The sequence below is a fragment of the Bubalus kerabau genome, chromosome 8 (assembly GCF_029407905.1).
Source record: "Bubalus kerabau isolate K-KA32 ecotype Philippines breed swamp buffalo chromosome 8, PCC_UOA_SB_1v2, whole genome shotgun sequence".
In the NCBI taxonomy this organism is placed as follows: Eukaryota; Metazoa; Chordata; class Mammalia; order Artiodactyla; family Bovidae; genus Bubalus; species Bubalus kerabau.
Window position 1 is genome coordinate 67,637,999 of NC_073631.1, and position 24,011 is coordinate 67,662,009.

The window sequence follows — 24,011 nt, forward strand, 5'->3', positions numbered from 1 at the left end:
CTGCATGACTCTACCCCTTCCCCCATTATCCTCTATGCATAACTTAAGGTATAAAAACTACTTTGGAAAATAAAGTGCGGGCCTTGTTCACTGAAACTTGGTCTCCCCATGTCACTATCTCTCCCAAATTCCAGCTGAGCGTCCATCTGGAGCGCGGATGTCCTCTGCGACCATTTATTTGCCTGGGCTTCTAAGACCCACTCGAGAAGGTGTCTAAGGCGGGGCACCTTCCGCTATTCGAGAGGGCGCCTGCGGCCTCCGTGGTCAGAGCTAACCTGGTGTCACGGATTATATTGATTTTCCGCGTAAACCAAGCCACTCAGCTTCTTTTCTCCACTGAATTTTCCTACTGAGCTATCCTTATTTCAGCCGCTTTTCTCCACTGAATTTCCTCACTGAGCTATCCTTATTCTATTACTCTTTGTATCCTTAATTAAAGTGTAATTAAGCAGTTATTCCCTGACCCTCGCCTAGCCGTCTCTCCTTCGAATACCCTGGCTCAGCCGGGGCTGGTCCCCGGCACTTCCCCATTCAACAAGAGCAGCTCTTTCTTTACTTTTTAAATCTGAGGTATGTATTAAAATCCCTTATAAGTATTAATTTGAAATAAAATATTCTATTGCTTAAAGAATTTGAAGATAATCTAAATTAGATTATCTTTAAGGTTTCTCCAGCTCCAAAAACTACTTTGGCTCTAAAATAAAGTTATGTCCTTATTAACTTTCTCATACATGTTTACTTTTTAAAAACTTTTCTAAAATGAAACAAAATCATGCTCCACAAACTTATAAAGACTATTTTTGGTCCTCCTTCTCTGATTAGCTTACTTAAAAGTGAAAGGTTATTTCTTTCCTTTTTCTTCCAAAATTTGCTTTTCTCTGACTTGATTAACATCCCAGTAACAAAGAAAAAGTCATAAATATGGTGGATGGCAGGAAATTGAGTATCATCCTTTTAAATTCCCTTCTATCCTTTCTTTCTAGGCCAGTCCTTGGAGAAACCATGATGTAGTTAAAGTATGTATTCAGCAATATGCATCTTTCTTTTCAGCATTTCTTCTCCCCAGTTCTCTCCAGATGACCTCATAGAATCATAAAGGTGAAACAGACATAAAAAACTTTTTGCATAAATTCTTTAAGGATGTGGAAAATGGGATCCTGTGAAGGGGACAGTTTTGTATTGGATAAGATAATGAGTCATAACTCAAAACTCTGGCCTTTTCCAGTTCAGTTCTCTTCCTGGTAGGTTTAGATAACCTCCTTGTGCTTCAGTTTTCTACTATAAAATGGAGATAATAATAGCATTTTCTTTATAATATTGTTGTTGGTATTATGTGAGTGTAGAGCCCTTAGAACAGGGTTGGGACCGTAGAAAGTTTCAATATATGCTCACTAATATACGGACGGAAGAGCCTGGTAGGCTGCAATCCATGGGGTCGTGAAGAGTCGGACACGACTGAGCGACTTCACTTTCGCTTTTCACTTTCATGCATTGGAGAATGAAATGGCAACCCACTCCGGTGTTCTTGCCTGGAGAATCCCAGGGACGGGGGAGCCTGGTGGGCTGCTGTCTATGGGATCGCACAGAGGCGGACACGACTGAAGCGACTTAACAACAACAACAACAATTATCATTACTGTGCTTCCATATTATGATAGCAGGTTGCCCAAGGTATACAGTCTGATGGGAACTCCATTTGGGTATCATACACTGTTCTGTATCCCCCAAACAAGTCATTAAAATAACCTCTTAATGTCCGATTCCACCAGGTCATTGTTCTGAGCTTGGTGACATTGGGTGAGTAAATTGGTTTCATTTAGGTAAATGAATTTTATGTTAATATGTTGACTGCTTAATGCTACCTTTGCCTTTAACTCAGTGCAACTGTAAGTGCTTCCAGAAACTCCTTAAGGACCAAGTTTAATGAGGTGACTTAAGATTGTTGTAGGTGAGTGTGTGAGTCCTTTTCAGTCAAAAAGTTCTGTCATCTCACCTTGAAGCAGATACCTTTTCCACTGGAATGAATGGGGCCAGCCATGCCATCCTCATCACTCTTAACTCTAATTTCTGGAAAATAAATGCCCACTTCCCAATGGATGAGCATTTAGGATTTAAACACTCTTAAATTTTTCTTTATCAAGGCCACTTGAATGGAATTTTACTTGAGCAATGGAGAAAAGCTAGTTCTCACCTTTACATTTATCTTAATTTTGAGAAGCAGGCAAATATCTGATGGACAGAAAAAGAATACTGGGAGTGTAACTAGAAGAATCATTAACTGCCAGTGGAGGAAAATACCATTATGCGGGCAAGCTGTGTCTTGAATCTCAGGAGCCCTGAGTCCCAGGTTTGACATGGCCCCTGGGAAGTGATGGTGGCCGCATTTAGAAGGGAGTTTGACCATCAGTCTGTGACGTCAGGGCTGAAATTAAATTGTCAGAGTCTTTCTTTTTCTCTTTGGTCTCTTTTTGAATCCCACCTCCTGCCTCCCCTTGTGGCTCAGCTGGTCAAGAATCCGTCTGCAATGCAGGACACCTGGGTTCGATCATTGGGTTGGGACGATCCCCTGGAGAAGGGAAAGAATACCCTCTCCAGTATTCTGGCCTGGAGAATTCCATGGACTGTATAGTCCATAGGGTCGAAAAGAGTCGAAAAGACACGACTGAGCGACTTTCCCTTCTTTCCCTCCTCCCCTTACTGCATACCTGATCCCATTCTGTTTGAGCAATTCACTTTATTGACATTGTGAATGACCTCGGGGGACTCAGATGCTGATTTGTAGCCTCGTGAACTGAAACTCCTCTCCACTGTCAGCATCTGCCCAGCACAGCCCTGCAGGGACCCTTTGAGAGTCTGTCAGTGGAAACTACTACCGCCTTACTTTTGTTTATATTTTCCTTTTTTCACACCATTTTTTGGCGGCGGGGAGGAAGAATATATCGAGACTTTCTAGGTGTGATGTGTGGTTACTTTAGTCCCTGTCAACTGCTTTAATATTTCAAAATGGAACCGGCTCTCTGGCGGGCGTGGAAGTGAGCGCTGTGAATGAAAGCTCCAAGCACGAACTCCGCGGAACCTCACCTTGGCTGTTTGCCCCACCAGCCGCCGGGGAGGACACAGACCTCGGTTTCCTGGGATTTCCGAGTGTGGAGCCGTGCTATTCATTTTGTGCGGGCTCCGGAAGCCATCGGCACGCGGGGCTGGGGGCCCTGCGCCGCGGCGGCCGCCCTGGCGCGCGCGGGTCTCCGGGTGCGGGGCTGGAGCCCCGCGAGCTTGTGCCCCGCAGACGGCAGTGCTCCGCGCACCCCTCCCTTCGCGCCCGCGGGTGCCAGACCTGACGCCGGCCCCTGCGCGCTCGCAGACGACTCTTCGCAGTTGTCAGTTTTCTCGCTTGTCAGCAGAGCTGCTGGTAAGTGACAGAAAACAGAGAAGGGGCGCGAAGGCAGCGGGGCAGGGAGAGAGGGACCGGGAGGGGGAGCCCCGGGGCGCCCCAGGGCAGGGGGCGCTGGCGCAGCCAGGGTGTGCGGCCTCAGGCTCAGACAGACGGGCCCCACGCTGGCTCCTTCTGGGCTCATCCCTCTCCCTGCTCTCCCCTTCTCACTTTCTCCCTCCTCGCCGCCTCTCCTCCCTTCTCGGTCTTCCCTTTCCCCTCCAATCCAGCTGCCACACGGTTCGCTCCTGCGGCTTTGTTTGAGGACAAAAAAAAAAAAAAAAAAGAATACGAGTAGGTCCGAGGTGCTTTCTCCTAGAGCAAAAGCACAATTCCTACCCTTGGCACTAGCCCGGGAGCGTGGCTGGTTCCCGCAGCTGCCTCCGGGGGGCATCTGGGCCCAGGGTCGCCGGCTCTCCGGGCCCGCTTTAAGCCAGGACTTCGGGGGCGCAGAAAGGGGAGCGCACGCAGAAAGTGAGGCAGACGCGCGGCGCCGGGCTGGAGCCGGAGGGCTGGACTGGGCGAGGGGGCGGGAGGGGACAGCCCAAACTCACTCGGGCCTCACTCCCAGTGTGATAACCTGCAGCTATGGAGTCGCCCACCAAGGAGATTGAAGAATTTGAGAGCAACTCTCTGAAATACCTGCAACCCGAACAGATCGAGAAAATCTGGCTTCGGCTCCGAGGGCTGTAAGTAAACCTGTTTACTTCTCTTGCCCCATTTCCCTCTCTCATCAGTATATTAACTACACACCCCCGGTCACGACTGCTCACCCTCACTCCTGCATGGCCCTTTAAATACAGCGGGAGAAGTTCCACAACCGCTTCCTAGTTAATTACAGTCACTGCTGCCTTTCTTTCAACAATGAGATGTGTCTTTCTGAGTGCTGTAGAATGCCTTGCTGTTTCCAAGTCATGCTTTCTTTGGGGAAGGGGAGATGTCCTTAGATTTCACTTACAGTATAGCTCAATATTCATGGAGATATTTCTTTTTCTTTTTAAATTGATCAGGGGAGAAAAGTTTGGGGACTCAGATCACAGATTTTTAATCAAAGGAAGAGTTATTCTCTGGAAAATGCTTGCAGACACCTTGGCAGGTGGTCCAGGAACTTACCAACAGTTCAAATTCAATATGCTTTCTGGCTGTTAAATCTTCCTCTTCCTCTCCCTAGCCTACTGCAACTTCAGATATTTTCTTAGGATTCTTTCTAGCAGGAAAAGAGTTACTGGAAGGAAGGGCTGTTTTTGGAGACAGTAGGGTTCAGAAACAATATTGGAGTTTCCTAGCAAGATCTGACCACTGAAATAGGTCATTTGTTTTCAATATGGTGGCCAGAGTTCTAGCTGGACAGAGATCTCTGAATTTCATTCACTTCATTGGGTTCTGCCTGTTCTTGGGTGCTGAGGAGAAGTGACCTGAAAGAACATGTTTTTTTCTGTGAAAAGATTTCTTAAACAATGAGCTGCTGGTTATCCCAGTCAGGAAGCTATAGTGACAGCTGTATGGTAACGGCTTGCTTCTCAATTGACCAGGTAGGTTCCAAAGATACCTTCCATAACCACCAGATATTTGCCATCAAATATCTAGTGCAGATTTAAAAAAAAAAAATAGGTTTTCTCCAAGTATATTCTCCAGATACTCTGTTCTACCAAGGGCAGTGATAGGAAAACCAGCTCCTTCGTAGTTGTTTTGCTGTAGTTAGGTTTTTGAAAGCACACGTGTATGCCTGTGCACGTACACGCACACACACATACCCCAAAACAAATCAGAAAGGCACTGATCTGAGTTATCTTCATCTTGGGGGAGACTATATTCCAACCAGGATATTCAGAGTTTCTAAAGGAAAGCAGTAAGATAGGTGTTTCTTTAAGGCATCCCTATTTAAAGTGCACTTTGTAAGAGCCCTTCCATCAGTAACAAAGTGAGTTTCATTGCCATTGATCTAAATGGGAAACCATGCCAACGTAGCATGAGTTTTGGATTGTTTGGCTGCTGTAAGCAGAGGCTGTAAACTTATGTGGAAATCTTGTCTTTTTGGCTGGCAGGCTCTTCCAACAGTTGAGATGCATGCAATGCAGCACCTCTTTCACAGAGGTGTTTACAAGTTCATGTCCTACGTAATGAACATCCCATCTCATCATACTGAGGTGCACACAGAAAGTTTGTTGCATCCACAAAGTCTGGGTCCCTGGTATATATAGTGTGAAGGTGTTGTCAAGCTGGTCTCCTTGCCATCGCAGGAGGGACTCATGTGCACATACTCAGAAACTGCTTCTCGTAGGCTGCTTTACAGTTTCAACCAACTCAACAGAGCTACTCAGGTTGGAGTAGAGGGTTTGGGCAAATCAGCCAGGCTGAGGTGGGAAATTTATATGAACAAGTCATTGGAGCTTAGAATGAACACACTGTCTCGTAACTTCCTCTGTTTCATCAGTTAGGCTTCTCTCCCCAGATTGTTGGGGTGTGATGTATCTGCATTTTTGTTTTCATGTCTGTCGTGTTTACCAAGCACCCTGTACTTTTGAACATAAAAGGTGTGGGTTGATTCTTTTCCCAGCGTGTGTTTTTGAGTCCCTCTCTTTTTACCCTTCCTGCTGAAACATCCTGCTCAGCAGCAGTCCCAGGAGATCTGTAACTTCACGTTCTAATTTGAAAAAGGACATGTTACTATTGTTATGAGATTATTTTTTTACTACTGTTATGGTTCTTACTACCACTTCAAAACAAAAGAGTAGTGCTATAATAAGTTGCTAAACATTCTGGAGACCAAAGCACATGCTTTTTTACACAACTTGGAATAACACTTTTGCAGTTAACAAAATAGAAACAGGAGATGGGAAGATGTGTATCTGTTTGTCTGCACAGTGCATTAACAATAAAAGAAAAGAAGCTGCTCTTCCACATTTTAGAAAGACTCAATAGCCATAGTTGGATTTTTACACCAATTTATTATCATGACACCCTATAGTAGGGGCTTTATACGTGACCAGAGATAGTCAGGAATTTGGTTCAGCTCATTTGAGAGCCATCTAAGTTCAGGACTTGATCATCTCCTGCCTGGACTGTTCACTGGTATCTGTCTCCTTCTTGTAAGTATCTTGCTTATTGAATCAATTTTTGAATTTTTCATCTCCTCAATTAAAATGTAAGTTCTTTAGGGTGGTGACCGTGTGTGCCTCTCTCACTGCTGTAACCTCTAGTGCCTAGAACAAGGTTTGGTACCTAGTAGGTACTTACTCAATATGTGATGAAAGAAGCATGAAGACTCAGAAGTAAACTTTTCAATATTGAAAATGAAGATTATAGGCTTATAGGTCACATGATACTATCAACACAATAGTTCATGAACTAGATGGGTGGTGGGTTTAATTAACATCATTGCCCAGGTTGGACACAGGAATCTAAACTGAGGTGGAAAGTTGGGAAGGCCAAGGCTTACATTTAGCTAGGTTCTCTCGTTTCCTCCCCTTATCTCTCCTCTTTTCTGCACTGGTCTGGAGTGGTCTTTACCAGCAGCAAGAGGATTATTGCCAAGAATCTACAGTGCAGAGAATATAGGGGATGATCCTCTATAAATTATAAGCCCCACATATCCCCCTTTCTGCACTCTACTTTTTTCTTTAGCATGTCTCACTATCTTGACACTATATGTTTATTTGTTATGTTTACTTCCTCCAACTAAAATATATGTTCCCTGAGGACATAGTTCTTTTTTTTTTGGTCTGTTTTGGTTACTGAAGTATCTCCAGTGCCTCCAAATACTATGTGGTCTACAGTAAATTGCCAATACATATTTGAAAGCTAGGACTGTTTGACGTATTTCTCTAGGAAAGAATTAGGAAGAACTCTTAATCTAACCTTGTAACATCCTCCGCATACTAATAGTACATCAAATATTGGAAAAGTGAATTTTAAGCACTATCTACCACCGCTGAGATGACAAAACCCTGCAAGCCCAGGTGTTTATTATGACAACTCCCTCTTCCCTTGAGGGAGGTGCTGCCCACCACTGTGTGGAGGCCATCTGTGGTTCCAGGAGGGGGTGATGTTCCTCAGCCTCCCCCATAGCCCTCTCCCACACATGCTCACATCTCTCCAAGCTGGAAGGGAACACACACTCTACACCTGAGCCTTCTTAATTACATCTGTCAGGGGGATGCGGTAGTCTTGTGTTTCTGAGAAGAGCCTTTTTGTGTGAGTGTTTCTGTTTCCTGAGCTGTCCCCCAAGTGCTGTTGTCTTGCTCTTTCCTCTGTAGGAGTGTGGGTGGAGTTGTTAAGGGCCCCTCCCAATGGTTGTTTTGTTAGGGAATCTTCCAGTCAGGGAAAATATGATGAGTGCACTTGCTTCCTCTGGTGATGAGGGGGAGCCTCACGGTGCTCTGGGTTTGAGTCATAACTTGTACCTTGGGTCCCAACCAAGAGTTTGTCTTGTTATATGATGACAAGAGGGTGCTCTCTCTCTCTCTTTTTTTTTAATTGAGGGCAAGAGAACAGGTTTCACTTATTTCTTGGCATTTATTGTCACAATGGTAATTAAGCCATTGTGTATTTGTTTTGCCCAACTATGAGGTAGTCAATACAATAAATGTTATGCTTACATAATACTCTGTGAAGATGATTGATGCTTTTTTCACATTATCTAAAATAGTATTATGAATATAAATGGAGGTATGATTTCTTATGTTTATTGTCTCTTTCTTCCAACTAAAATACAAATTTCATGAAGGCATAGTATTTTGGGGGTCTGTTATGGTTACTGAAGTTTCCCCAAATGTATGGTTATTAGGGTCACAGACTGGAATTATTGTTTCTGTCTATTCAGCATGCTTTCCCCCCCGCCCCGCCATTATGGCAGTAGACCCTGTCCCCTCCTTTGCCTACTCCCTGCTCCCGGGTCCCCATGGGCTCAAGATGCCAGATTGGCCAATCATCGAATTTTTGCCTTTCTGCCAACAGTGGTCATTCTCAAGTGTGGCACAGAACCCAAGCAGTAGAGTCCTCCACTGAGATTCTCTATTGGCCAAGGGAGAGTGCTGCTTTGCCTTTTTCTGGGTTCTCCTGGTGGTTGCTGCTGGATTCATTTCCTACTGCATGGAGAGGACATTTCAATGACAGGCCAATACTTACAGAGAAGCAGACGGGAGAAGAAGGAGTGAAAATCCCTGGGTCTGCTCCCATATTTCCCCATTCCTACAGTTGTTTATCTGGTTCAGTCTGCTGTCCCAGCTACATGAATCCATCAGGCTCTGTTCCTGCTTAGACTCCTTTGAGTTTGGGGTCTCTGAAAGTCTTCACTAAAACCCCACTGAAGTACAGAGAACTTAAGTGACTTTTCCAAACTATACATCAAAAGTAGGCCAGGGGGTGGGGGGGGGATCCATAGGCAAAGATGCCCAGATCTTTGGTTTCATATTTCTCATTTAATAAAGCCTTCTCATTCTGTATTTTCTTTCTACTCATCTGACATTTTTTAAAAATAGGGTCATCAATGGTCAGGCAGCTGTTCAGAAGTTTAGTCACTTAACATTTACTGAGTATCTATTATGTGCCAGTTACTTTGATAAACTCTGAGTATGCCAAAGTAGATAAGCTATAAGGCTATAGCTAAAGAGATGAACACCTGGAAGTGTTGACTGTAGTTACAAAGGGATGTGCGGGGAGCCACTTGCTCCTCGGAGGGCCAGAGAAGGTGTGAGCAGTGAGCTGCCAACAATGTGAGCAGAGTCCTTGGAGTCACGAGGAAGAAACACGCACAGATTTCTTTAATTCATGTTAGCCTTTTGCAGTGACATAAGGAAAACGGAGTCATCCAGTCAGTCCAGAATAAATCAGCTCAGAATTCTGAGCTGTTTTTATGGACCACTGGAGAAGCTGCTCCTGCTTACTAGGAATATAGCCTGAGTTCAGTGCCTTTCCCTGTGCTCACCTGTTACTGGTAACCCCAAGGGAGAGAGTGCGTTTGAGTCTAGTTGCAGTCATTCAACATGGAGCTATTGGACGGAAATCTCCCAGCTCACCTTGGAGGCAGTGGGCCCCCGCATTGGTCCCTGGTCCATCAGCTATCCAAGAAACAGGGTTACCTTCCCTGTGTAAGACCTTAGATATTTTTCTTTAAAAGGTAACTGTGAGGTATCCTCTGGCAGCTCATCAAGTACAATATTGAGGGATAGATAAAGCTAGTAAGTGGAGGTAACAGTGTGCCAAGGTGCAGAGGGATGGGAGGAGGGAGAGATAAAGTTGGAAAGGAAGGCAGGGGCCAGGCAGTGATGATGGAATTTTTAAAAAATTTATTTTTGGTTTATTCAAAACTATACATGCTCATAGTTTAAGGAGGCAGGTATTTGAATACATTGTGTGTGTGTGTGAGCTTGTGTGCACTAAGTTGTTTCAGTCGTGTCTGACTCTTTGCGACCTTATAGACCATAGCCCTCCGGGCTATTTTGTCTATGGGATTCTCCAAGCAAGAATACTTGAATGGTTTGCCATTTGAACACATTATACACACATACAAATGTATTCCGGGCACTCTCCATTCATCTTTCAGGGAATCTTTTTTTGGGATGCATGTAATTTCAAGGACTTTACATTTTATTCCTTAAGTTCTAAGGCAGTGTTAAAAGACTTTAAGCTAGAGAGTAACAAAAGGAGATTTGAATTTTAAGATGACTATTCTGGAAGAAGTCTGGAGGACAGATTGGAGAAGAGACTTGAGGCCTGGAGATGAGTTGGAGAAGATTCTTCAGTGATGATAGTACCACCAAGGAGGAAAGAATAGGAGGCATGTTTGATACTAGAAAGGAGCAGAGAGAGAGAGAGAAGTTGTCTTCCAAGTTTGTTTTGCCTCAGATGTCTTAGTGAGTTTGGTGTCTTTGCCTTGTTAGAGACCACAGAGAGGAGCATGGGCTTGGATGCACAGAATGATAAATTTGGGTTTAGATGTGGTGAACTGGAGCATATCTTGGACCACCTTTGGAAGGTCCAAGCAGCTGTTAGTAATAACAGCCTAAAAAACATGGAGAGACCTTTGGCCTGAAGCCTAAGGTCTGAGAGTCATAGTTGTGAGTTAAAGCCTTGCAAAGAGATGAACAGGGAAGAGGGGCTTCATCTGAATCTCACTAATAATGCAAATCCAAAAGAATAATGTAAAAATTGTTGTTTATTTCCCACATATTACATATTTTAGGGTATTAATTGGGCCTTCCACTCTCCCATTTAATTGCAAATGTCAGAAAGTTCAGCATATTTTTATTGGATTGCTATTATATATTGGATATTAGGAGCTTCAGAAGAGATATGAAAATATTAGAAAAAAAGCCCTGCTTTTGGGAAACTTATAGTCTAGTTAAGGAGACAAGACTATTCTTTATAGAGGTGAAAAGTTTTAAAAAAGACAAAGTATGGACAAAAAAAATTGCTGGATAAATTTTGACACAATGTCCTAGGATTTAGAGAAGGAAGACATTTGTGTTTGAGGGACTGTTTTTGAATCTTTTTTCTCCTAATAAAGATGGATTGTCTCCCTGAATTATGTTCTTAATGTATATGGAAGGGGAGAAAGAGGTGAATATCAAAAAGGGTTAAGTAGATTCTTAAATTTAGAATGAAAATTTCTATACTTGAATACTAATATAGTATATTAGTACATCGTCACTTGCTTGTCATAATTTGGTTGTGCTAACTTACTAGCTAATTGGGCTTCCCTGGTGGCTCAGACTGTAAAGAATCCGCCTTCAGTGCAGGAGACCTAGGTTTGATCCCTGGATAGGGAAGATCGCCTGGAGAACAGCATGGCAACCCACGCCAGTATTCCTGCCTGGAGAATCCCCAAGGACAGAGGAGTCTGGTGGGCTACAGTCCATGGGGTCGCAAAGAGTCAGACACAACTGAGCAACTCAACATAGCACTAGCTAATTACAACTCAGTATTTTGCAACCAAGTGTTTATTATTTTGATGGCTCTACAGCCTCTGTCTTTTGAGAAGTAGCCCTAAGCAGAGAGATTTCTTCATTTCTAGCTCCATTTTCTGTCTTCAGGTTTCTTTGGTTCATTTTCCTTGGTTCCTGTTTCTTCTTATGGAGGGAAAGTGCTCACACGACCCACCTCATAGCTTTTGGAGGGATGACTAAGAAAAATAATGATTAAATGTGAGGCACATTTATATGGCTCTGCTTAAGATCCCTTGTATTGACTGGTAGCGTCATGTCCATCACAACATGGGTTTGTAGCAAAGACAGAAACCTGGGGGCTAGGTGGGGTCGTTTCCGCTATTTTAAAGGCAGAAAGAGACCACGACTCAGGAAACCAAATGGAATGAGGCTCTTGTCTTGGATCTTGTGGGGACTGCTGGGTGTGAGCCAGGCAGTGAGACTAGGAGCTTGGAGCCTGCCCCCTGCGGAAGGGTCTGGTGGAGCTTGGCTGGGTGGATGGAGCTCCTACACCCTGCAGGGCCATCCTGTTGTATCGGCGTGTCCAGTGGGTGCAGCCTTGTGCTGCTGCTCCCAGGGTGTCCTGCGGCACACACACTGCGCCTCTGACTCTTGGAGCACCCAAAGTTCTGCGGTAGTGCTCACTCTTCACATCACCTCGGCCTCATTCACGGCCCTTTTCCTGACAGCTCTTTGCCTGCTAATTTGTTTCAGTCATATCCGACTCTCTGTGACCCCATGGTCTATAGCATGTCAGGCTCCTCTACCCATGAAAATTTCCAGGCAAGAATACTGGAATGGGTTGCCATTCCTACTGCAGATCTTCCTGATCTGGGACGAACCTGTGTCTCTTATGTCTCCTGTGTTGGCAGGTGGGTTCTTTACCATTAGTGCCACCTGGGAAGCCATCCAGAAGTGGTCCTCCCACCATTCTTTTCCACTCCCTTCCAAAGGCCCATTGCAGGGACCCAGTATTCAGTGTTCAAGTAAAATATAGCTTTCCTTTCCCTTGAGGCCACTAGAAGCATGAAAATCAACTTGAGGATGTATTTTGGCTGAAAGTCACTATTGGACATCCAAAGAACATTAGATACTATTTATCCAGATTCCAAACACCCGAAATTCTTAAATAACCAAGGCTTTTCCTACACTTTAGAGACACTGAATAAATCTAGCAGTGGAATATTAGTCTACTAATATTAAAACTACTCCCCGATGTGTTTTAGTAGTTCAAATTCAGATTAATATCCCCCCCCTTTTTTTTCTCTACTTCTCTGAGTCTTGTCTGAGGATGGCTCTAAAAGGTCTTCAGTTCAGTTCATTCGCTCAGTCGTGTCCGACTCTTTGCAACCCCATGAATCACAGCATGCCAGGCCTCCCAACTCCTGGAGTTCACTCAAACTCATGTCCATCGAGTCAGTGATGCCATCCAGCCATCTCATCCTCTCTCATCCCTTTCTCCTCCTGCCCCCAATTCCTCCCAGCATCAGAGTCTTTTCCAGTGAGTCAACTCTTTGCATGAAGTAGCCAAAGTACTGGAGTTTCCGCTTTAGCATCTTTCCTTCCAAAGGACACCCAGGACTGATCTCCTTTAGAATGGACAGGTTGGATCTCCTTGCAGTCCAAGGGACTCTCAAGAGTCTTCTCCAACACCACAGTTCGAAAGCATCAATTCTTCGGTGCTCAGCTTTCTTCACAGTCCAACTCTCACATCCATACATGACTACTGGAAAAACCATAGCCTTGATTAGGTGGACCTTTGTTGGCAAAGTAATGTCTCTGCTTTTTAATATGCTAAGAGGTCTTACAAGTCTTTAAATTACCCCCCCTCCAATATTTTATATTTACTATACTATTCTCTTGCCTGGAAAATCCCATGGATGGCGGAACCTGGTAGGCTGCAGTCCATGGGATCACGAAGAGTTGGACATGACTGAGCGACTTCAGTTTCACTTTTCACTTTCATGCATTGGAGAAGGAAATGGCAACCCATTCCAGTGTCCTTGCCTGGAGAATCCCAGGGATGGGGAAGCCTGGTGGACTGCTGTCTATGGGGTCGCATAGAGTCGGACACGACTGAAGCAACTTAGCAGAGCAGAGCAGCAGAGATTCTAGGTTGTTACTTGGAGCCTGGTCTGTTACTATGAGAAACTACAAATATTTTCATGAACAGCATCCTTTGTAGCTGATTTGTGAAATATAAGGGTGAATTATTGTAAATCAGGGCTTCCCAGGGTGTGTAATGGTAAAGAATCTGCCTGCCAATGCAGGAGACACAGGTTCGATTCCTGGGTCAGGAAGATACCCTGGAGTAGGAAATGGCGATCTACTCCAGTATTCTTGCCTGGAAAATTCCATGAACTGAGGAGCCTGGCGGGCTATACGCCATGGGGTTGCAAATTGTTAGACACGACTGAGCGACTGAGCACACACAGCACATTGTAAATCACGCCTCATAAATGTTTAGAACTGCCATTCTGCCTATGAAACCACTGACTGAAGTTAGTCATGGTTAAAAAAATGAAAGAACTGTTCAAAGCAGTTGTTTCTGGAAGTCTGGATAGTTTCAGTGAAGGTAACTGTAGCTGAGGAGAATTTAGTTTGAACGCTCGACCTATTCATTCGGTTGACTGTGGAGCTCTGAGTGGTCTCTAGGAGTGCTTCTGGTAGGTGAGTGGGCTTTTTCCCCCTGTAATTTGAACATTGACCTTACTTTTGCCATATTTAATTTGCTGAAATTTACGGAGCATATATCCAGACAGGAGCCTTCTCTAGATGATTCTATTGTGAGAGAAGATTTTGGAGGAAACAAGAAGGACTTCTGCTTTCCAGGAGCTGTTGTATTGACTTAACATTCACCTGAAATTATAAATGACCAACAGCTGTTTTCTGCCAGGAGCAGGTTATGATAACAAGGTGGGAGGAAGACGGAAGGAGTGCTACGGGAGTAGATAGGAAAGGCTTAAAAAACATTAGACTGGCCTCTGAAGTTAAATTTGGCAGAAGATACATTTTTGTTCTGGCTAAATCTACATGGGAAAAATAGAGTAGAAAATTCAAGCATCTTTCTGGATAATTCAATTAAAAACCCACCCCTCCTCTGGTTTCAGGAATATATCTGAAGAGTGAGATTTTGTCTCAATCTTTTGGATTTATTTCCCTTCTGGCAGTGTTGTCACAGATACTAAGAAATATTTTTGTTTTCAGCTTTTCTCATTGATGTTTATCTAAGCAGGAGACAGGCCTCCAGGAAGGAGGCCACAAAAATCTCTCCCATTCCCACCCACAGTTTTACTGTACTTAGAACACTGTAAGTGTAAGTAAATATGTGAATGGAGGGTTAGATCACTTATGCAAAAAAGTACTGTTTGGACGTCTACAAGCGTGGCATTTACTTTCTGTTTTCTTTTTCTAACAGCCTTTCTGTATTTTTTCACTGGTGCCACTGATGGGCTCACTGCACAGCTGTAAGCAGTGGATGTTAAGCTAGAGGGAAACAGTGCTTGATCTGCTCACAAATAATGCTTTTCAGAGGAAGGTTTCAGCTTTCTTTTGGGAGGGGTCATATTTTGGGGCCTGTTAGACAGTAATCTGAGTGCTGGAATTTTTAACCCAGGCCCAGGAGAGAAGCAGGCATGACCAGGAGATTTGGATATTTGTGTCTGAACAGCTGTCTGCAGGCAAATGATGGGGCTGGGGACGGGAAGCGATGAATACACAGGCCTGTGAGAATGTGGGCGCCTTGGGGATTGTGTGGAGTGACTGTGAGTTGTTGCTGGTACAAATGGGACTTCCTGTGGGGTCGTGTGTGTGTGTGTGTGTGTGTGTGTGTGTGTGCGCGCGTGCGTGTGTGCACGCTCCTGTGCACAACGCGCGCATGCTCAGTGGCTTCAGCCGTGTTTGACTCTTTACGACCCCATGGACTGCAGCCTGCCAGGCTCCTCTGTCCATGGGATTTTCCTGGCAAGAATACTGGAGTGGGTTGCCATGCCCTCCTCCAGGGGATCTTCCCAGGGATCAAACCCATGTCTCCTGTTTCCTGTATTGCAGGTGAGTTCTTGACCACTGAGCCACTGGGGGTCGTGTAGTTTAAACTAAATCTTCTCTTTAGAGATTTCTCTTTTTGCCACAACCAAGTCAGCACTAGATAGAAACACATTTGCTCCCAGAAATGAGTTAAACATTGAGTATCTTATGCACAGATCTGTTTCAGATGAGTATGCTCTCAGTTTTCTGATTCACCATCCTCAACCCCAAACCACTCTCTTGAAGGTTTCCTTCATTTGACTTTGATCTCATCACTAGTTTAAACATACTGGAATTCTATACTTTGGGAGTTGCTGTCCCCAAACATGATCTTAACTTTCTAAGATCCCTAAATGAAAGTGTTTGAATCTATAGGACAATTTTCCCCAATAGACAATCTGGCAGAAAAATTCTTTAGAAAATTGAAGCAGAAACAAATCTTTCCTAATTGTTGGGTTATTCCAGGTGAAAGTGAGTTTATGTCATTTCATTATTTTTTGTTCTGCCTTGGATCTTTGACAGAGCAGGAAAATAGAATCATTGCCCACATGGTTTTTCATTCTATAGCTTATCAGTTAAGAAATATTTGAGCGAGTAAGAGAAGAACGACTCACTTTCTCTAATATCTTTTTCTCCTTCTCCCCTCAAATAGTCTGCTTGAATGTGCCAGGAGATTGCTATGTGTATATGTGTATATATATATATATATATATATATATATATATATACATACACACACACACACACATATATATATATATATATATTTTTTTTTTCCCCCTCATTGGTATTTACTTGTTAAAAATATGGGAGGACTTCCCTGGTGGTCCACTGGTTAGGATTCTGTGCTTCCACTGCAGGGGGTGGGAGTTCAATCCCTGGTTGGGGAACTAAGGTCCCATGTGCTGAGTGGTATGGTCATAAATAAATAAAATTTTACAAAGTAATAAAGCAACAAGGAAGATCAAAATAAAATTACATTAAAAAATAAAAAATGGGAAAATCCGTTAAGCAATTAGTATATATAGCTTTGCAAATCTAGGTTTTAACATGGGTATCATGTAATATGAAATCACTGGTAGAAATGAGAAGAAATGTACAAGGGCCTTCCATTTTCAGCAACATCTAATGTAGTCTGTACAAATGGTTTAAGACAGATTCAGTGGAATTTTCTGGGGATATCCAGTTCTGCTGTCTGTACCCCATATGCCACTAAAAAACAAAACCAGAGGATCAGATGATCACGCAGGTCCTTGCTTCTTTCATGGGTATTTGTGGCATTTTATCCCAGTCCACTTTCCCACGAATGAGCCACATGTGACCTGAACTTGTGAGAACGTGTATTTAATTCTCTGAGTCTTGCTGTGCGCTTTTTATTTCTGAGTCTGTCCCCCAATCTCCTCTCCCTTGAGGGAACTGAGGCCTGAGAACCAAAATCTCCAAAGCTGTTTGTGTATCAGTAGCAGTAGTGATCTCAGTAAGGAAGGATGGAGATGGAATCTGATGGGATCTGGAGCAGTGTGAGTCATTATTGCCCAGAAACCCCGGAGATGATTTCAGGCAGAACTGGAATTCTCACCATGCATGTGGAGTTGTTGCATATTCAATTTCCCAGACCAGAAAACTTTCTTGTGTTCAACTGTGAGGTATCTTGCTGTCAACCTGGAGCCTAAGCACAAGTTTTGGTTTTCCTAAGCCAGATTGTTTGAATATTAAGCCTATTTATAAACCTCATTATTGCAGTAACCATATGGCTCTTACTCAGAGATACTCACTTTAAAAAAGTGAGACTGCCAGGCACTTCATGATTTAACCTCAATGCTTAATTGGCTCTCACTCACCCAGGCTATTAGGAAGGATTCCCAGGTCCTCTGTTTGACTTTGAAGTATGTGAAACTTACATGTGGTTGTGGGTGTGTCCAGTACTTTGGAAACTCCTAGCTACCAAAAAGCAAACAAAGCTCTTTAAAAGCATCCTCGCTCTCCCCACTCGTTGTTTCTTGTTATTTCCTTGCTGAGTCTACTGGGCTCTTGGCTCTACTTTACTGTGTTTACTGTGGCTGGAACCACTCCTTAAGTTGGCCTGGTTTCATCCCTTCTCTCTCTGACGGGGGCCAAGAGAGGTGAAATGAAGTTCAAGGTCTAGAAGTTAGGGGTCTAGATGACACAGTCACGGACAGCTCTAAGGAACCTTTTAAAATATTCTAGAAGTTAAGGATCTAGATGACACAGTCATGGACAGCTTTAAGGAACCTTTGAAAATATTGGGGGTCAGTGCTTTTTGGTTTTCGATATTGCTCCTGCCTCGGTAGCCACTTGTCAGAATGTGCTCAGCTGGACGTAAAGGGACTGAAGGCTTCCAGGGGAGCTCATCACTTCCCCTGTTCTGTACACCTGCCTGTACACATAACATGTACACGCTATTTGATACTTCTCAGACAATCCACAGTTCCATAGCAACATTCCAGACTTAAACAAATATTGATTTTTCAGTGAAGACCAGGAGTCTTTTAATTTGCCTAGCAGGTGAACGGATATGGTCCACCATTGATTCTAGTTATAGCATGATATCTCTGTGCTTAGTTGTAACTTCTAGAGGATGCTTAGGGAGTCTGTGTAAGCAACTCACTGGGCTTTAGCCTTTAGGGAATTATCAATAAAAAGGGTTTTTTCTTAAAAGATAATTTTAGATGTATCTAAGGATTATCATAGTGTCTAGTTCCTAAATACTTAGCTTTTCTTCCCTTTTTTTTTTTTTCCTTTTCCCTTTCTTTCTGAGCAATGAATGAGCCAGCTTTGACATTAGAGGAAAGTGTGTGGATCTGCTAGGCTAACAGGGGCCACTGCTGGATGGGTGTCAGAATGAACAGCCTGCAGGCTCCCGTAGGCATGGGCGAACACAGAGAGCTGGGCAAGGATTTAGTTCCTTCTCCCCTTAGTAGGACTGAGATTAACACTTGATTTCTTTGTGGCCCAGGTGTTCTAAAACGTGGAGAATTGGGAGTATTCAGTTTTTCTACTTTAGAAAACAATCTTAAACTTTTTTTTTATTTTAAATTTTCTAATCAATGAAAGACTTTTCTTTTTCCAAACAAGATTTGGAAGCCTATGAAATTATATCATTATTAGTTTTGTGATACTGTTCTTATAAATACAGCAGCTGACTTGCGCTTGAACATTTACTGGATGCCTGACACTGTGCTGAATGTTTTACACCCACTACTACATTCATCTCTCACATCAGCCTGTGAAGTGCACATTACTGTTACCCAAATCTAACAGATAAGGAGACTGGTGGTTGCGAAAGTGATGTAAGTTGCCAAAGGTCACATAGCTTATTGGACACAGTAAGTCGGAGAAGGGATTTAGCTTAGGTAAGTGATCTCAAGCACTATGCCATAATGCCTCTCCTTAAACAAATGAATAAACAAACGACCAATGCCATGTATGTGTGTATGTGAGTTAGGTAGAATGCATTCCAGGGAACAGAGCTTGCAAAGCGGTCCGGACTTTCATGGATGCAGTTTCCTCAGTCTGGCCTCATGAAGACGTCCTGCCTTCTGCCTCGGTGTGGGGCTGTGCTCTCTCCATCCCCTACTCTGCCCAGATTCCAGAGCACAGCAGCTCGGTCATTCTCTGTGGTCTGAATCAGCTTAGTCTAGCTACCTGAATCTTGGGACTTCTGATGTATTAATTTTCAAAAAATTATAAATTTAAGTTTGAGAAACTAAAACAAAACATTTAAAAACCTTTCCTTTGTCTTTCGGGGCAAATTCTGTTGAAGTTCTTAAAAACAAAAGGCCAAGAATAAACCAGTTTTTAATCCAGCTCATTTCCTGCATTTGGATGGAAAAGCCCAGTACATTTCTGTTGTCGGCTTTGTTTGTCTAGTGTCTGAGTTTCCTCCAGGCATTTTTTGACTTCTTTGACTAATTTCCTCAGTTTTCTTGGAGGGCTTCAGAGTTTGCTTTCTGTCTCAATTGGTGCAGGATTCTGTATCCTTAGTCAAGTTACTTAAACTCTCTGAGCCTCATTTCCATCAAGTATGTGTGTATGCTTAGTCGCTCTGTCGTGTCTGACTCTTTGGACTGCAGCTCTCCAGGCTCATCTGTCCCTAGGATTTCCCAGGCATGAATACTGGAGTCAGTTACTATTTCCTTCTCTAGGGGATCTTCCTGACCCAGGGATTGAACCTGCATCTCCTGTATCTCCTGCACTATAGGCAGATTCTTTACCTGCGGAGCCATTGGGCATCCCTTCCATCAACTATAAAGTGACGTTAACCTCCTAAGGTCTGTTGGAGGTCAAAGTGAGTTAATTTAGGTCACAGACAAGGAACAGAGGAGGTGCTCAACAATTGTGAGCATCCCACCACTGTCCACCTCCCAGGCCTTCTCTCATTGCATTTCTCCTGTGTGTAGTAAACCATGTCTGTGGTAGATGTCCTCACTGCTTATAGTGAATTATCACTGAACAGAAGAAAAATGAGTAGAAAGAAAACATTTTGGTTCGTGTCTTGATAAACCCACTCATTCACACAGCATCAGTGTATTGAGCACTTGTCATTTGTTAAGCACCATGTTAGGCGAGAGAGAACCATCAGCAGATACTGGACAAGCCATCGATCTTGCCATCAGCGTAACAGGTGAGCTCAGTCACCATGGAACACACAAAAGGGATGATCCAGTGTGGGAGGCCCTAGAAGGTTTTCAGGAGGAAGAGATGTCTCAGCTGAAAGCATAGGACTCGGGCCTCACCATCTTGCTGAGTCAAGATGATCGGTGAGTAGGATCTTGAGTAGAGCAATTTCCATAGATCTGTATTTTCTCTTGTGTTTAAGCAGTGACCTTTCAGCTCCAGTGTAAGAGGACACTGTTGGGGTTGGGTCTCTTTTGATGAGGGAGCTGTCTGTCTAAATGGGACAAAATGGGAAGGGAGAACTTCAGAATGTGTGAGTTCAGGAATGCATTGATGACGGTGGGGAGTGAGTGTCAGGGAGGTGAGTTGGACTGAAAATCAGACTTTTGGTCTCTCTTTTTTGGGTCTACCAAAGGCACAACCCATATTTTGGTAGTTGTGGGTGACAGCTACAAATGATTTATTTATTTTGCCAGCAGACATTTGTTGCGTGCCAACATGTGCTGGTTGATGTGCACACCCTTGGGATGGATACAGTGAGCCCTATGACAGGACCCCTAGGCTCAAGAAACTGAAAATGAGGGGCAAAGGGTCCTAAACCTTTTAGAATGGCCCTTACATGGCATGCACTGTGCTGGGTAATTCAATACACTATATTCTCTGAGCTCATTCCTCCCATTTTAGAGATGTGGAGGCTAAAGCTTGCTTTAGTGTTGAGCTTGTCTGAGTCTCAGTTAGTGAGGAAGAAGTTGGGTTTTGAACCAGGTTTATCACATTCCAGAGCCCTATCACCTTTCCACAGAGTGATGTAAGAGGTGAGCCCCCTTCTCTCTGGTGTCCTCTTTTTTCTTTTTTTTTAATTACTTTTCTTGATTAGCTTTGTTTTGAGCACTTTTTAGATTTAGAACCTGCTATCTGCTTTCGAATCTGGCTGAGGTGAGCTGGTTTGAGGCCACCAGGCCTACCCTCCTCACCTGCTTGCCCCACGTTCTTACATATTTCTCATTGTTGAATTCTGTCCACCCCTACCCTCCCCACCTCCCGCCGCCACCACCCCTGCCCCAGTCCATCAAAACTACCTCTTTGCTGAAGCTTCCTGAGCCATGTCTCAGTCTTGGTTGTTATAACAGAGTAACACTTTTGGTAACATGTCTTAATTTCCTTTTTTAGAATTCAGATTCTTTCAGAGAGTGGATCTTAGCAGGGTTATTATGAGGATTAGTGATACATGTCGGAGAAGGCAGTGGCACCCCACTCCAGTACTCTTGCCTGGAAAATCCCATGGACGGAGGAGCCTGGAGGGCTGCAGTCCATGGGGTCGCTGAGGGTCGGACACGACTGAGCGACTTCACTTTCACTTTTCACTTTCATGCGTTGGAGAAGGAAATGGCAACCCACTCCAGTGTTCTTGCCTTCTGCCTGGCAGCAGCAGCAGCAGTGATATATGTTAAGTGTTTGTTACTAGTAGTTGCTGAAAATGGAAGCTTTTCTTATTTTTGTCCATTTTGATGCTCTCAGGGTTCTCAGTGGTGTTGGTATGTGGTCCTTGGCAGATGCTGGGAGAGTTCTGTGGAAGCCAATAGCAAAGGTTGTCTTCTTCTGGCCTCTGAAGATGCCCTTTGTTGATAGAACTAGTTGAGTTTCTGGGTGAGAACCAGGGGCATCCATCTGGTCTGATTGTCCCCTTACCTTCGGTCCTTGCACACTTTCAGTGGGTTATTTTCCAGTCTTGCCAAACACTTCATAGCTCGGTTTGTCAGACAGCAGTTCTAACGAGGTTCCAGGGCACAGGTCACACCCACGGGTCACTGTGCTCTGTGCCTGTAGATGAAACCTCTGCCCTTGTTACTGCCTGGTGAGTGTGAGCTGTCACTGCTGGAGAGGGGTGTCTAGGATGGTCAGTGCACATCCATCACAGTTTTTGGAGGGAGTGCAAAACATTGTTTTAAGCGATGGGATACAGTGGCTGCTGCTGCTGCCGCTAAGTTGCCTCAGTCGTGTCCGACTCTGTGCAACCCCATAGACATCAGCCCACCAGGCTCCCCCATCCCTGGGATTCTCCAGGCAAGAACACTGGAGTGGGTTGCCATTTCCCTCTCCAATGCATGAAAGTGAAAAGTCAAAGTGAAGTTGCTCAGTTGTGTCTGACTCTTAGCGACCCCATGGACTACAGCCTACCAGGCTCCTCCATCCATGGGATTTTCCAGGCAGGAGTACTGGAGTGGGGTGCCATTGCCTTCTCCAGGGATACAGTGGAAAGGCATATAAAAAATCTGCCTTTGGGGAGCTGAAATTCAGGTGGGTGATCTTTATTTCTCACTGTAAAGTCTTGAGAGAGGTGCTCTGATTATTCCCATTTTACAGATGAAGAAACTGAAGCTCAGAGGGGTCAAATACATGGTCCAACACTGTAGAGCTGAGTGGCACAGCCAAGATCAGAACACAGGTAGTTTACTCTAAACCCCAAGCCCTAACTCATTAGGTCAACTGTTAGTTGACCTTCTTTCCTACCTATATGTTATAATTCAAACATGTAAATATTTCTGTGTGTTCATCCTATAGATATGTATATCTGTATATGTGACTATGTGTATGTAGGTATGAATATTTTATACATTTTTTTCTAATTGCAACCTCATTTAATGCTCATTGAAAATAGAAATGCTCATTTAAATAGAAAATATAGAAAATTAATGCAAGTAAAAATAAAAGTAGTGATTCACTAACCTAATACCCTGGGCTCATGGTTATCACTCTGGTGTGTTTTCTTTGTACATATCTGGTCAAGATCATACTGTGGGTTTAGTGCCATACATGCCTTACTTCATTTAACATGTCACATTGTCATGTATGTTTTCATTTGAACAAAGTGTCATAGGTTGTAGGGATTCTGAATTTGACACATCTGTGCCTTTTTTTTTTTTTTTAAGCATGTGCAACTTACAGTTCTATTAGCAAATCAGTGGCTTGGCTTCCTGGTGCAGTGACTGTAATGGGAATGTTGGTGTGGACCCAGGGACAATTGGGAAGCATTGCCCTTCCTGGAGATGCTCCTGGGAGGTGCATTTTCCTCTCTTACCACTTCTTTTCCTCCAGTACCCTCCAGTAAAGAGTCTTCTAAAACTCTTTTGAGGGTCTTTGAAATCTATAAAAGTTGACACAAACATGAAAAACATTGGGATACATTGGAAAATAAACTTTTATGGCCATTTCCTCCTTGAATGCCACAATGACCCAGGTAAGAGAGACAGGGCAGATGTAACCTCCCTCTGATAGATTGAGAAGCCCCATGCCCAAAAGATTTGCCCCTGGCTAAATGAGCAACGTAAATAGGAGTGGTGGAATAGACCTCCAGCCACTGTGCTTCCTGGGACTTGTTTTTCTGGGGGACCGAGCTCACAGCTGAGCCAGTAAGTAGCAAGTTCCTGATGCTGCTCTCACCACTTTTGCTTTTAGACCTTCCCATTGTCCTCTCCCTTACTCCTTCCTTCTGTGAAGACCTTATGTCTGATCTTACGGTCTAGTTGCATGATTACACATTTATATTTTAAAAGGCAAATCTTTAAAGAGACTTCATTACAAGCTGATGGGAATAATAGTAACAATAATGACAGTACGAATAGCTAATAGTTATTGACCATTTAATATGCCAGGTATAAGACATGCTTTGCAAGCATCTGCTCACTTATTCCTCAACAACTCCATGAACCTGCTGAAGGGCTGAGATTTGAACCTGGTTCTTGCTGTCTTTAAGGTCTGATCTCAACCAAGATGCTACAGTGCCCTCAGAGGGGAAAGGGCGGAACATCCTCTGGGGATGCTATGTGTAACTGCCAAGACTGTGGTTCTATGCATTCAAGCACAACATTCTGTAACACAGAACTTTTAAGTGGGCTTTGAGATCCACCAGCCTCACAGAGAGAACTTTGTACAGTTGATCACCTCTGTGTCCATCCCCACTGAAGCTTTTTCTCACCTACCACCTGCAGCAA

The 24,011-nt window shown here is 43.8% G+C and overlaps 1 protein-coding gene across 9 annotated transcripts in view; it reads left to right on the forward strand.

Moving 5' to 3' along the window:
- PDE1C (phosphodiesterase 1C) overlaps positions 1-24,011 on the forward strand; it is a 566,144-nt gene that overhangs the window by 229,193 nt on the left and 312,940 nt on the right. For 2 of the 9 annotated variants that reach the window (XM_055590472.1, XM_055590464.1), the window contains exons 1-2: positions 2,534-3,409; positions 4,017-4,119. The exons of 3 other annotated variants lie outside the window; for them this stretch is intronic. In XM_055590472.1, coding sequence (XP_055446447.1) covers positions 3,046-3,409; positions 4,017-4,119 — 467 coding nt within the window. In that variant the 5' untranslated portion in view covers positions 2,534-3,045. Of the gene's footprint in view, positions 1-2,533; positions 3,410-4,016; positions 4,120-15,269; positions 15,406-24,011 lie in introns of those variants that run through there. 4 more of the 9 variants (XM_055590466.1, XM_055590467.1, XM_055590465.1 and 1 more) reach the window with 3 other exon arrangements.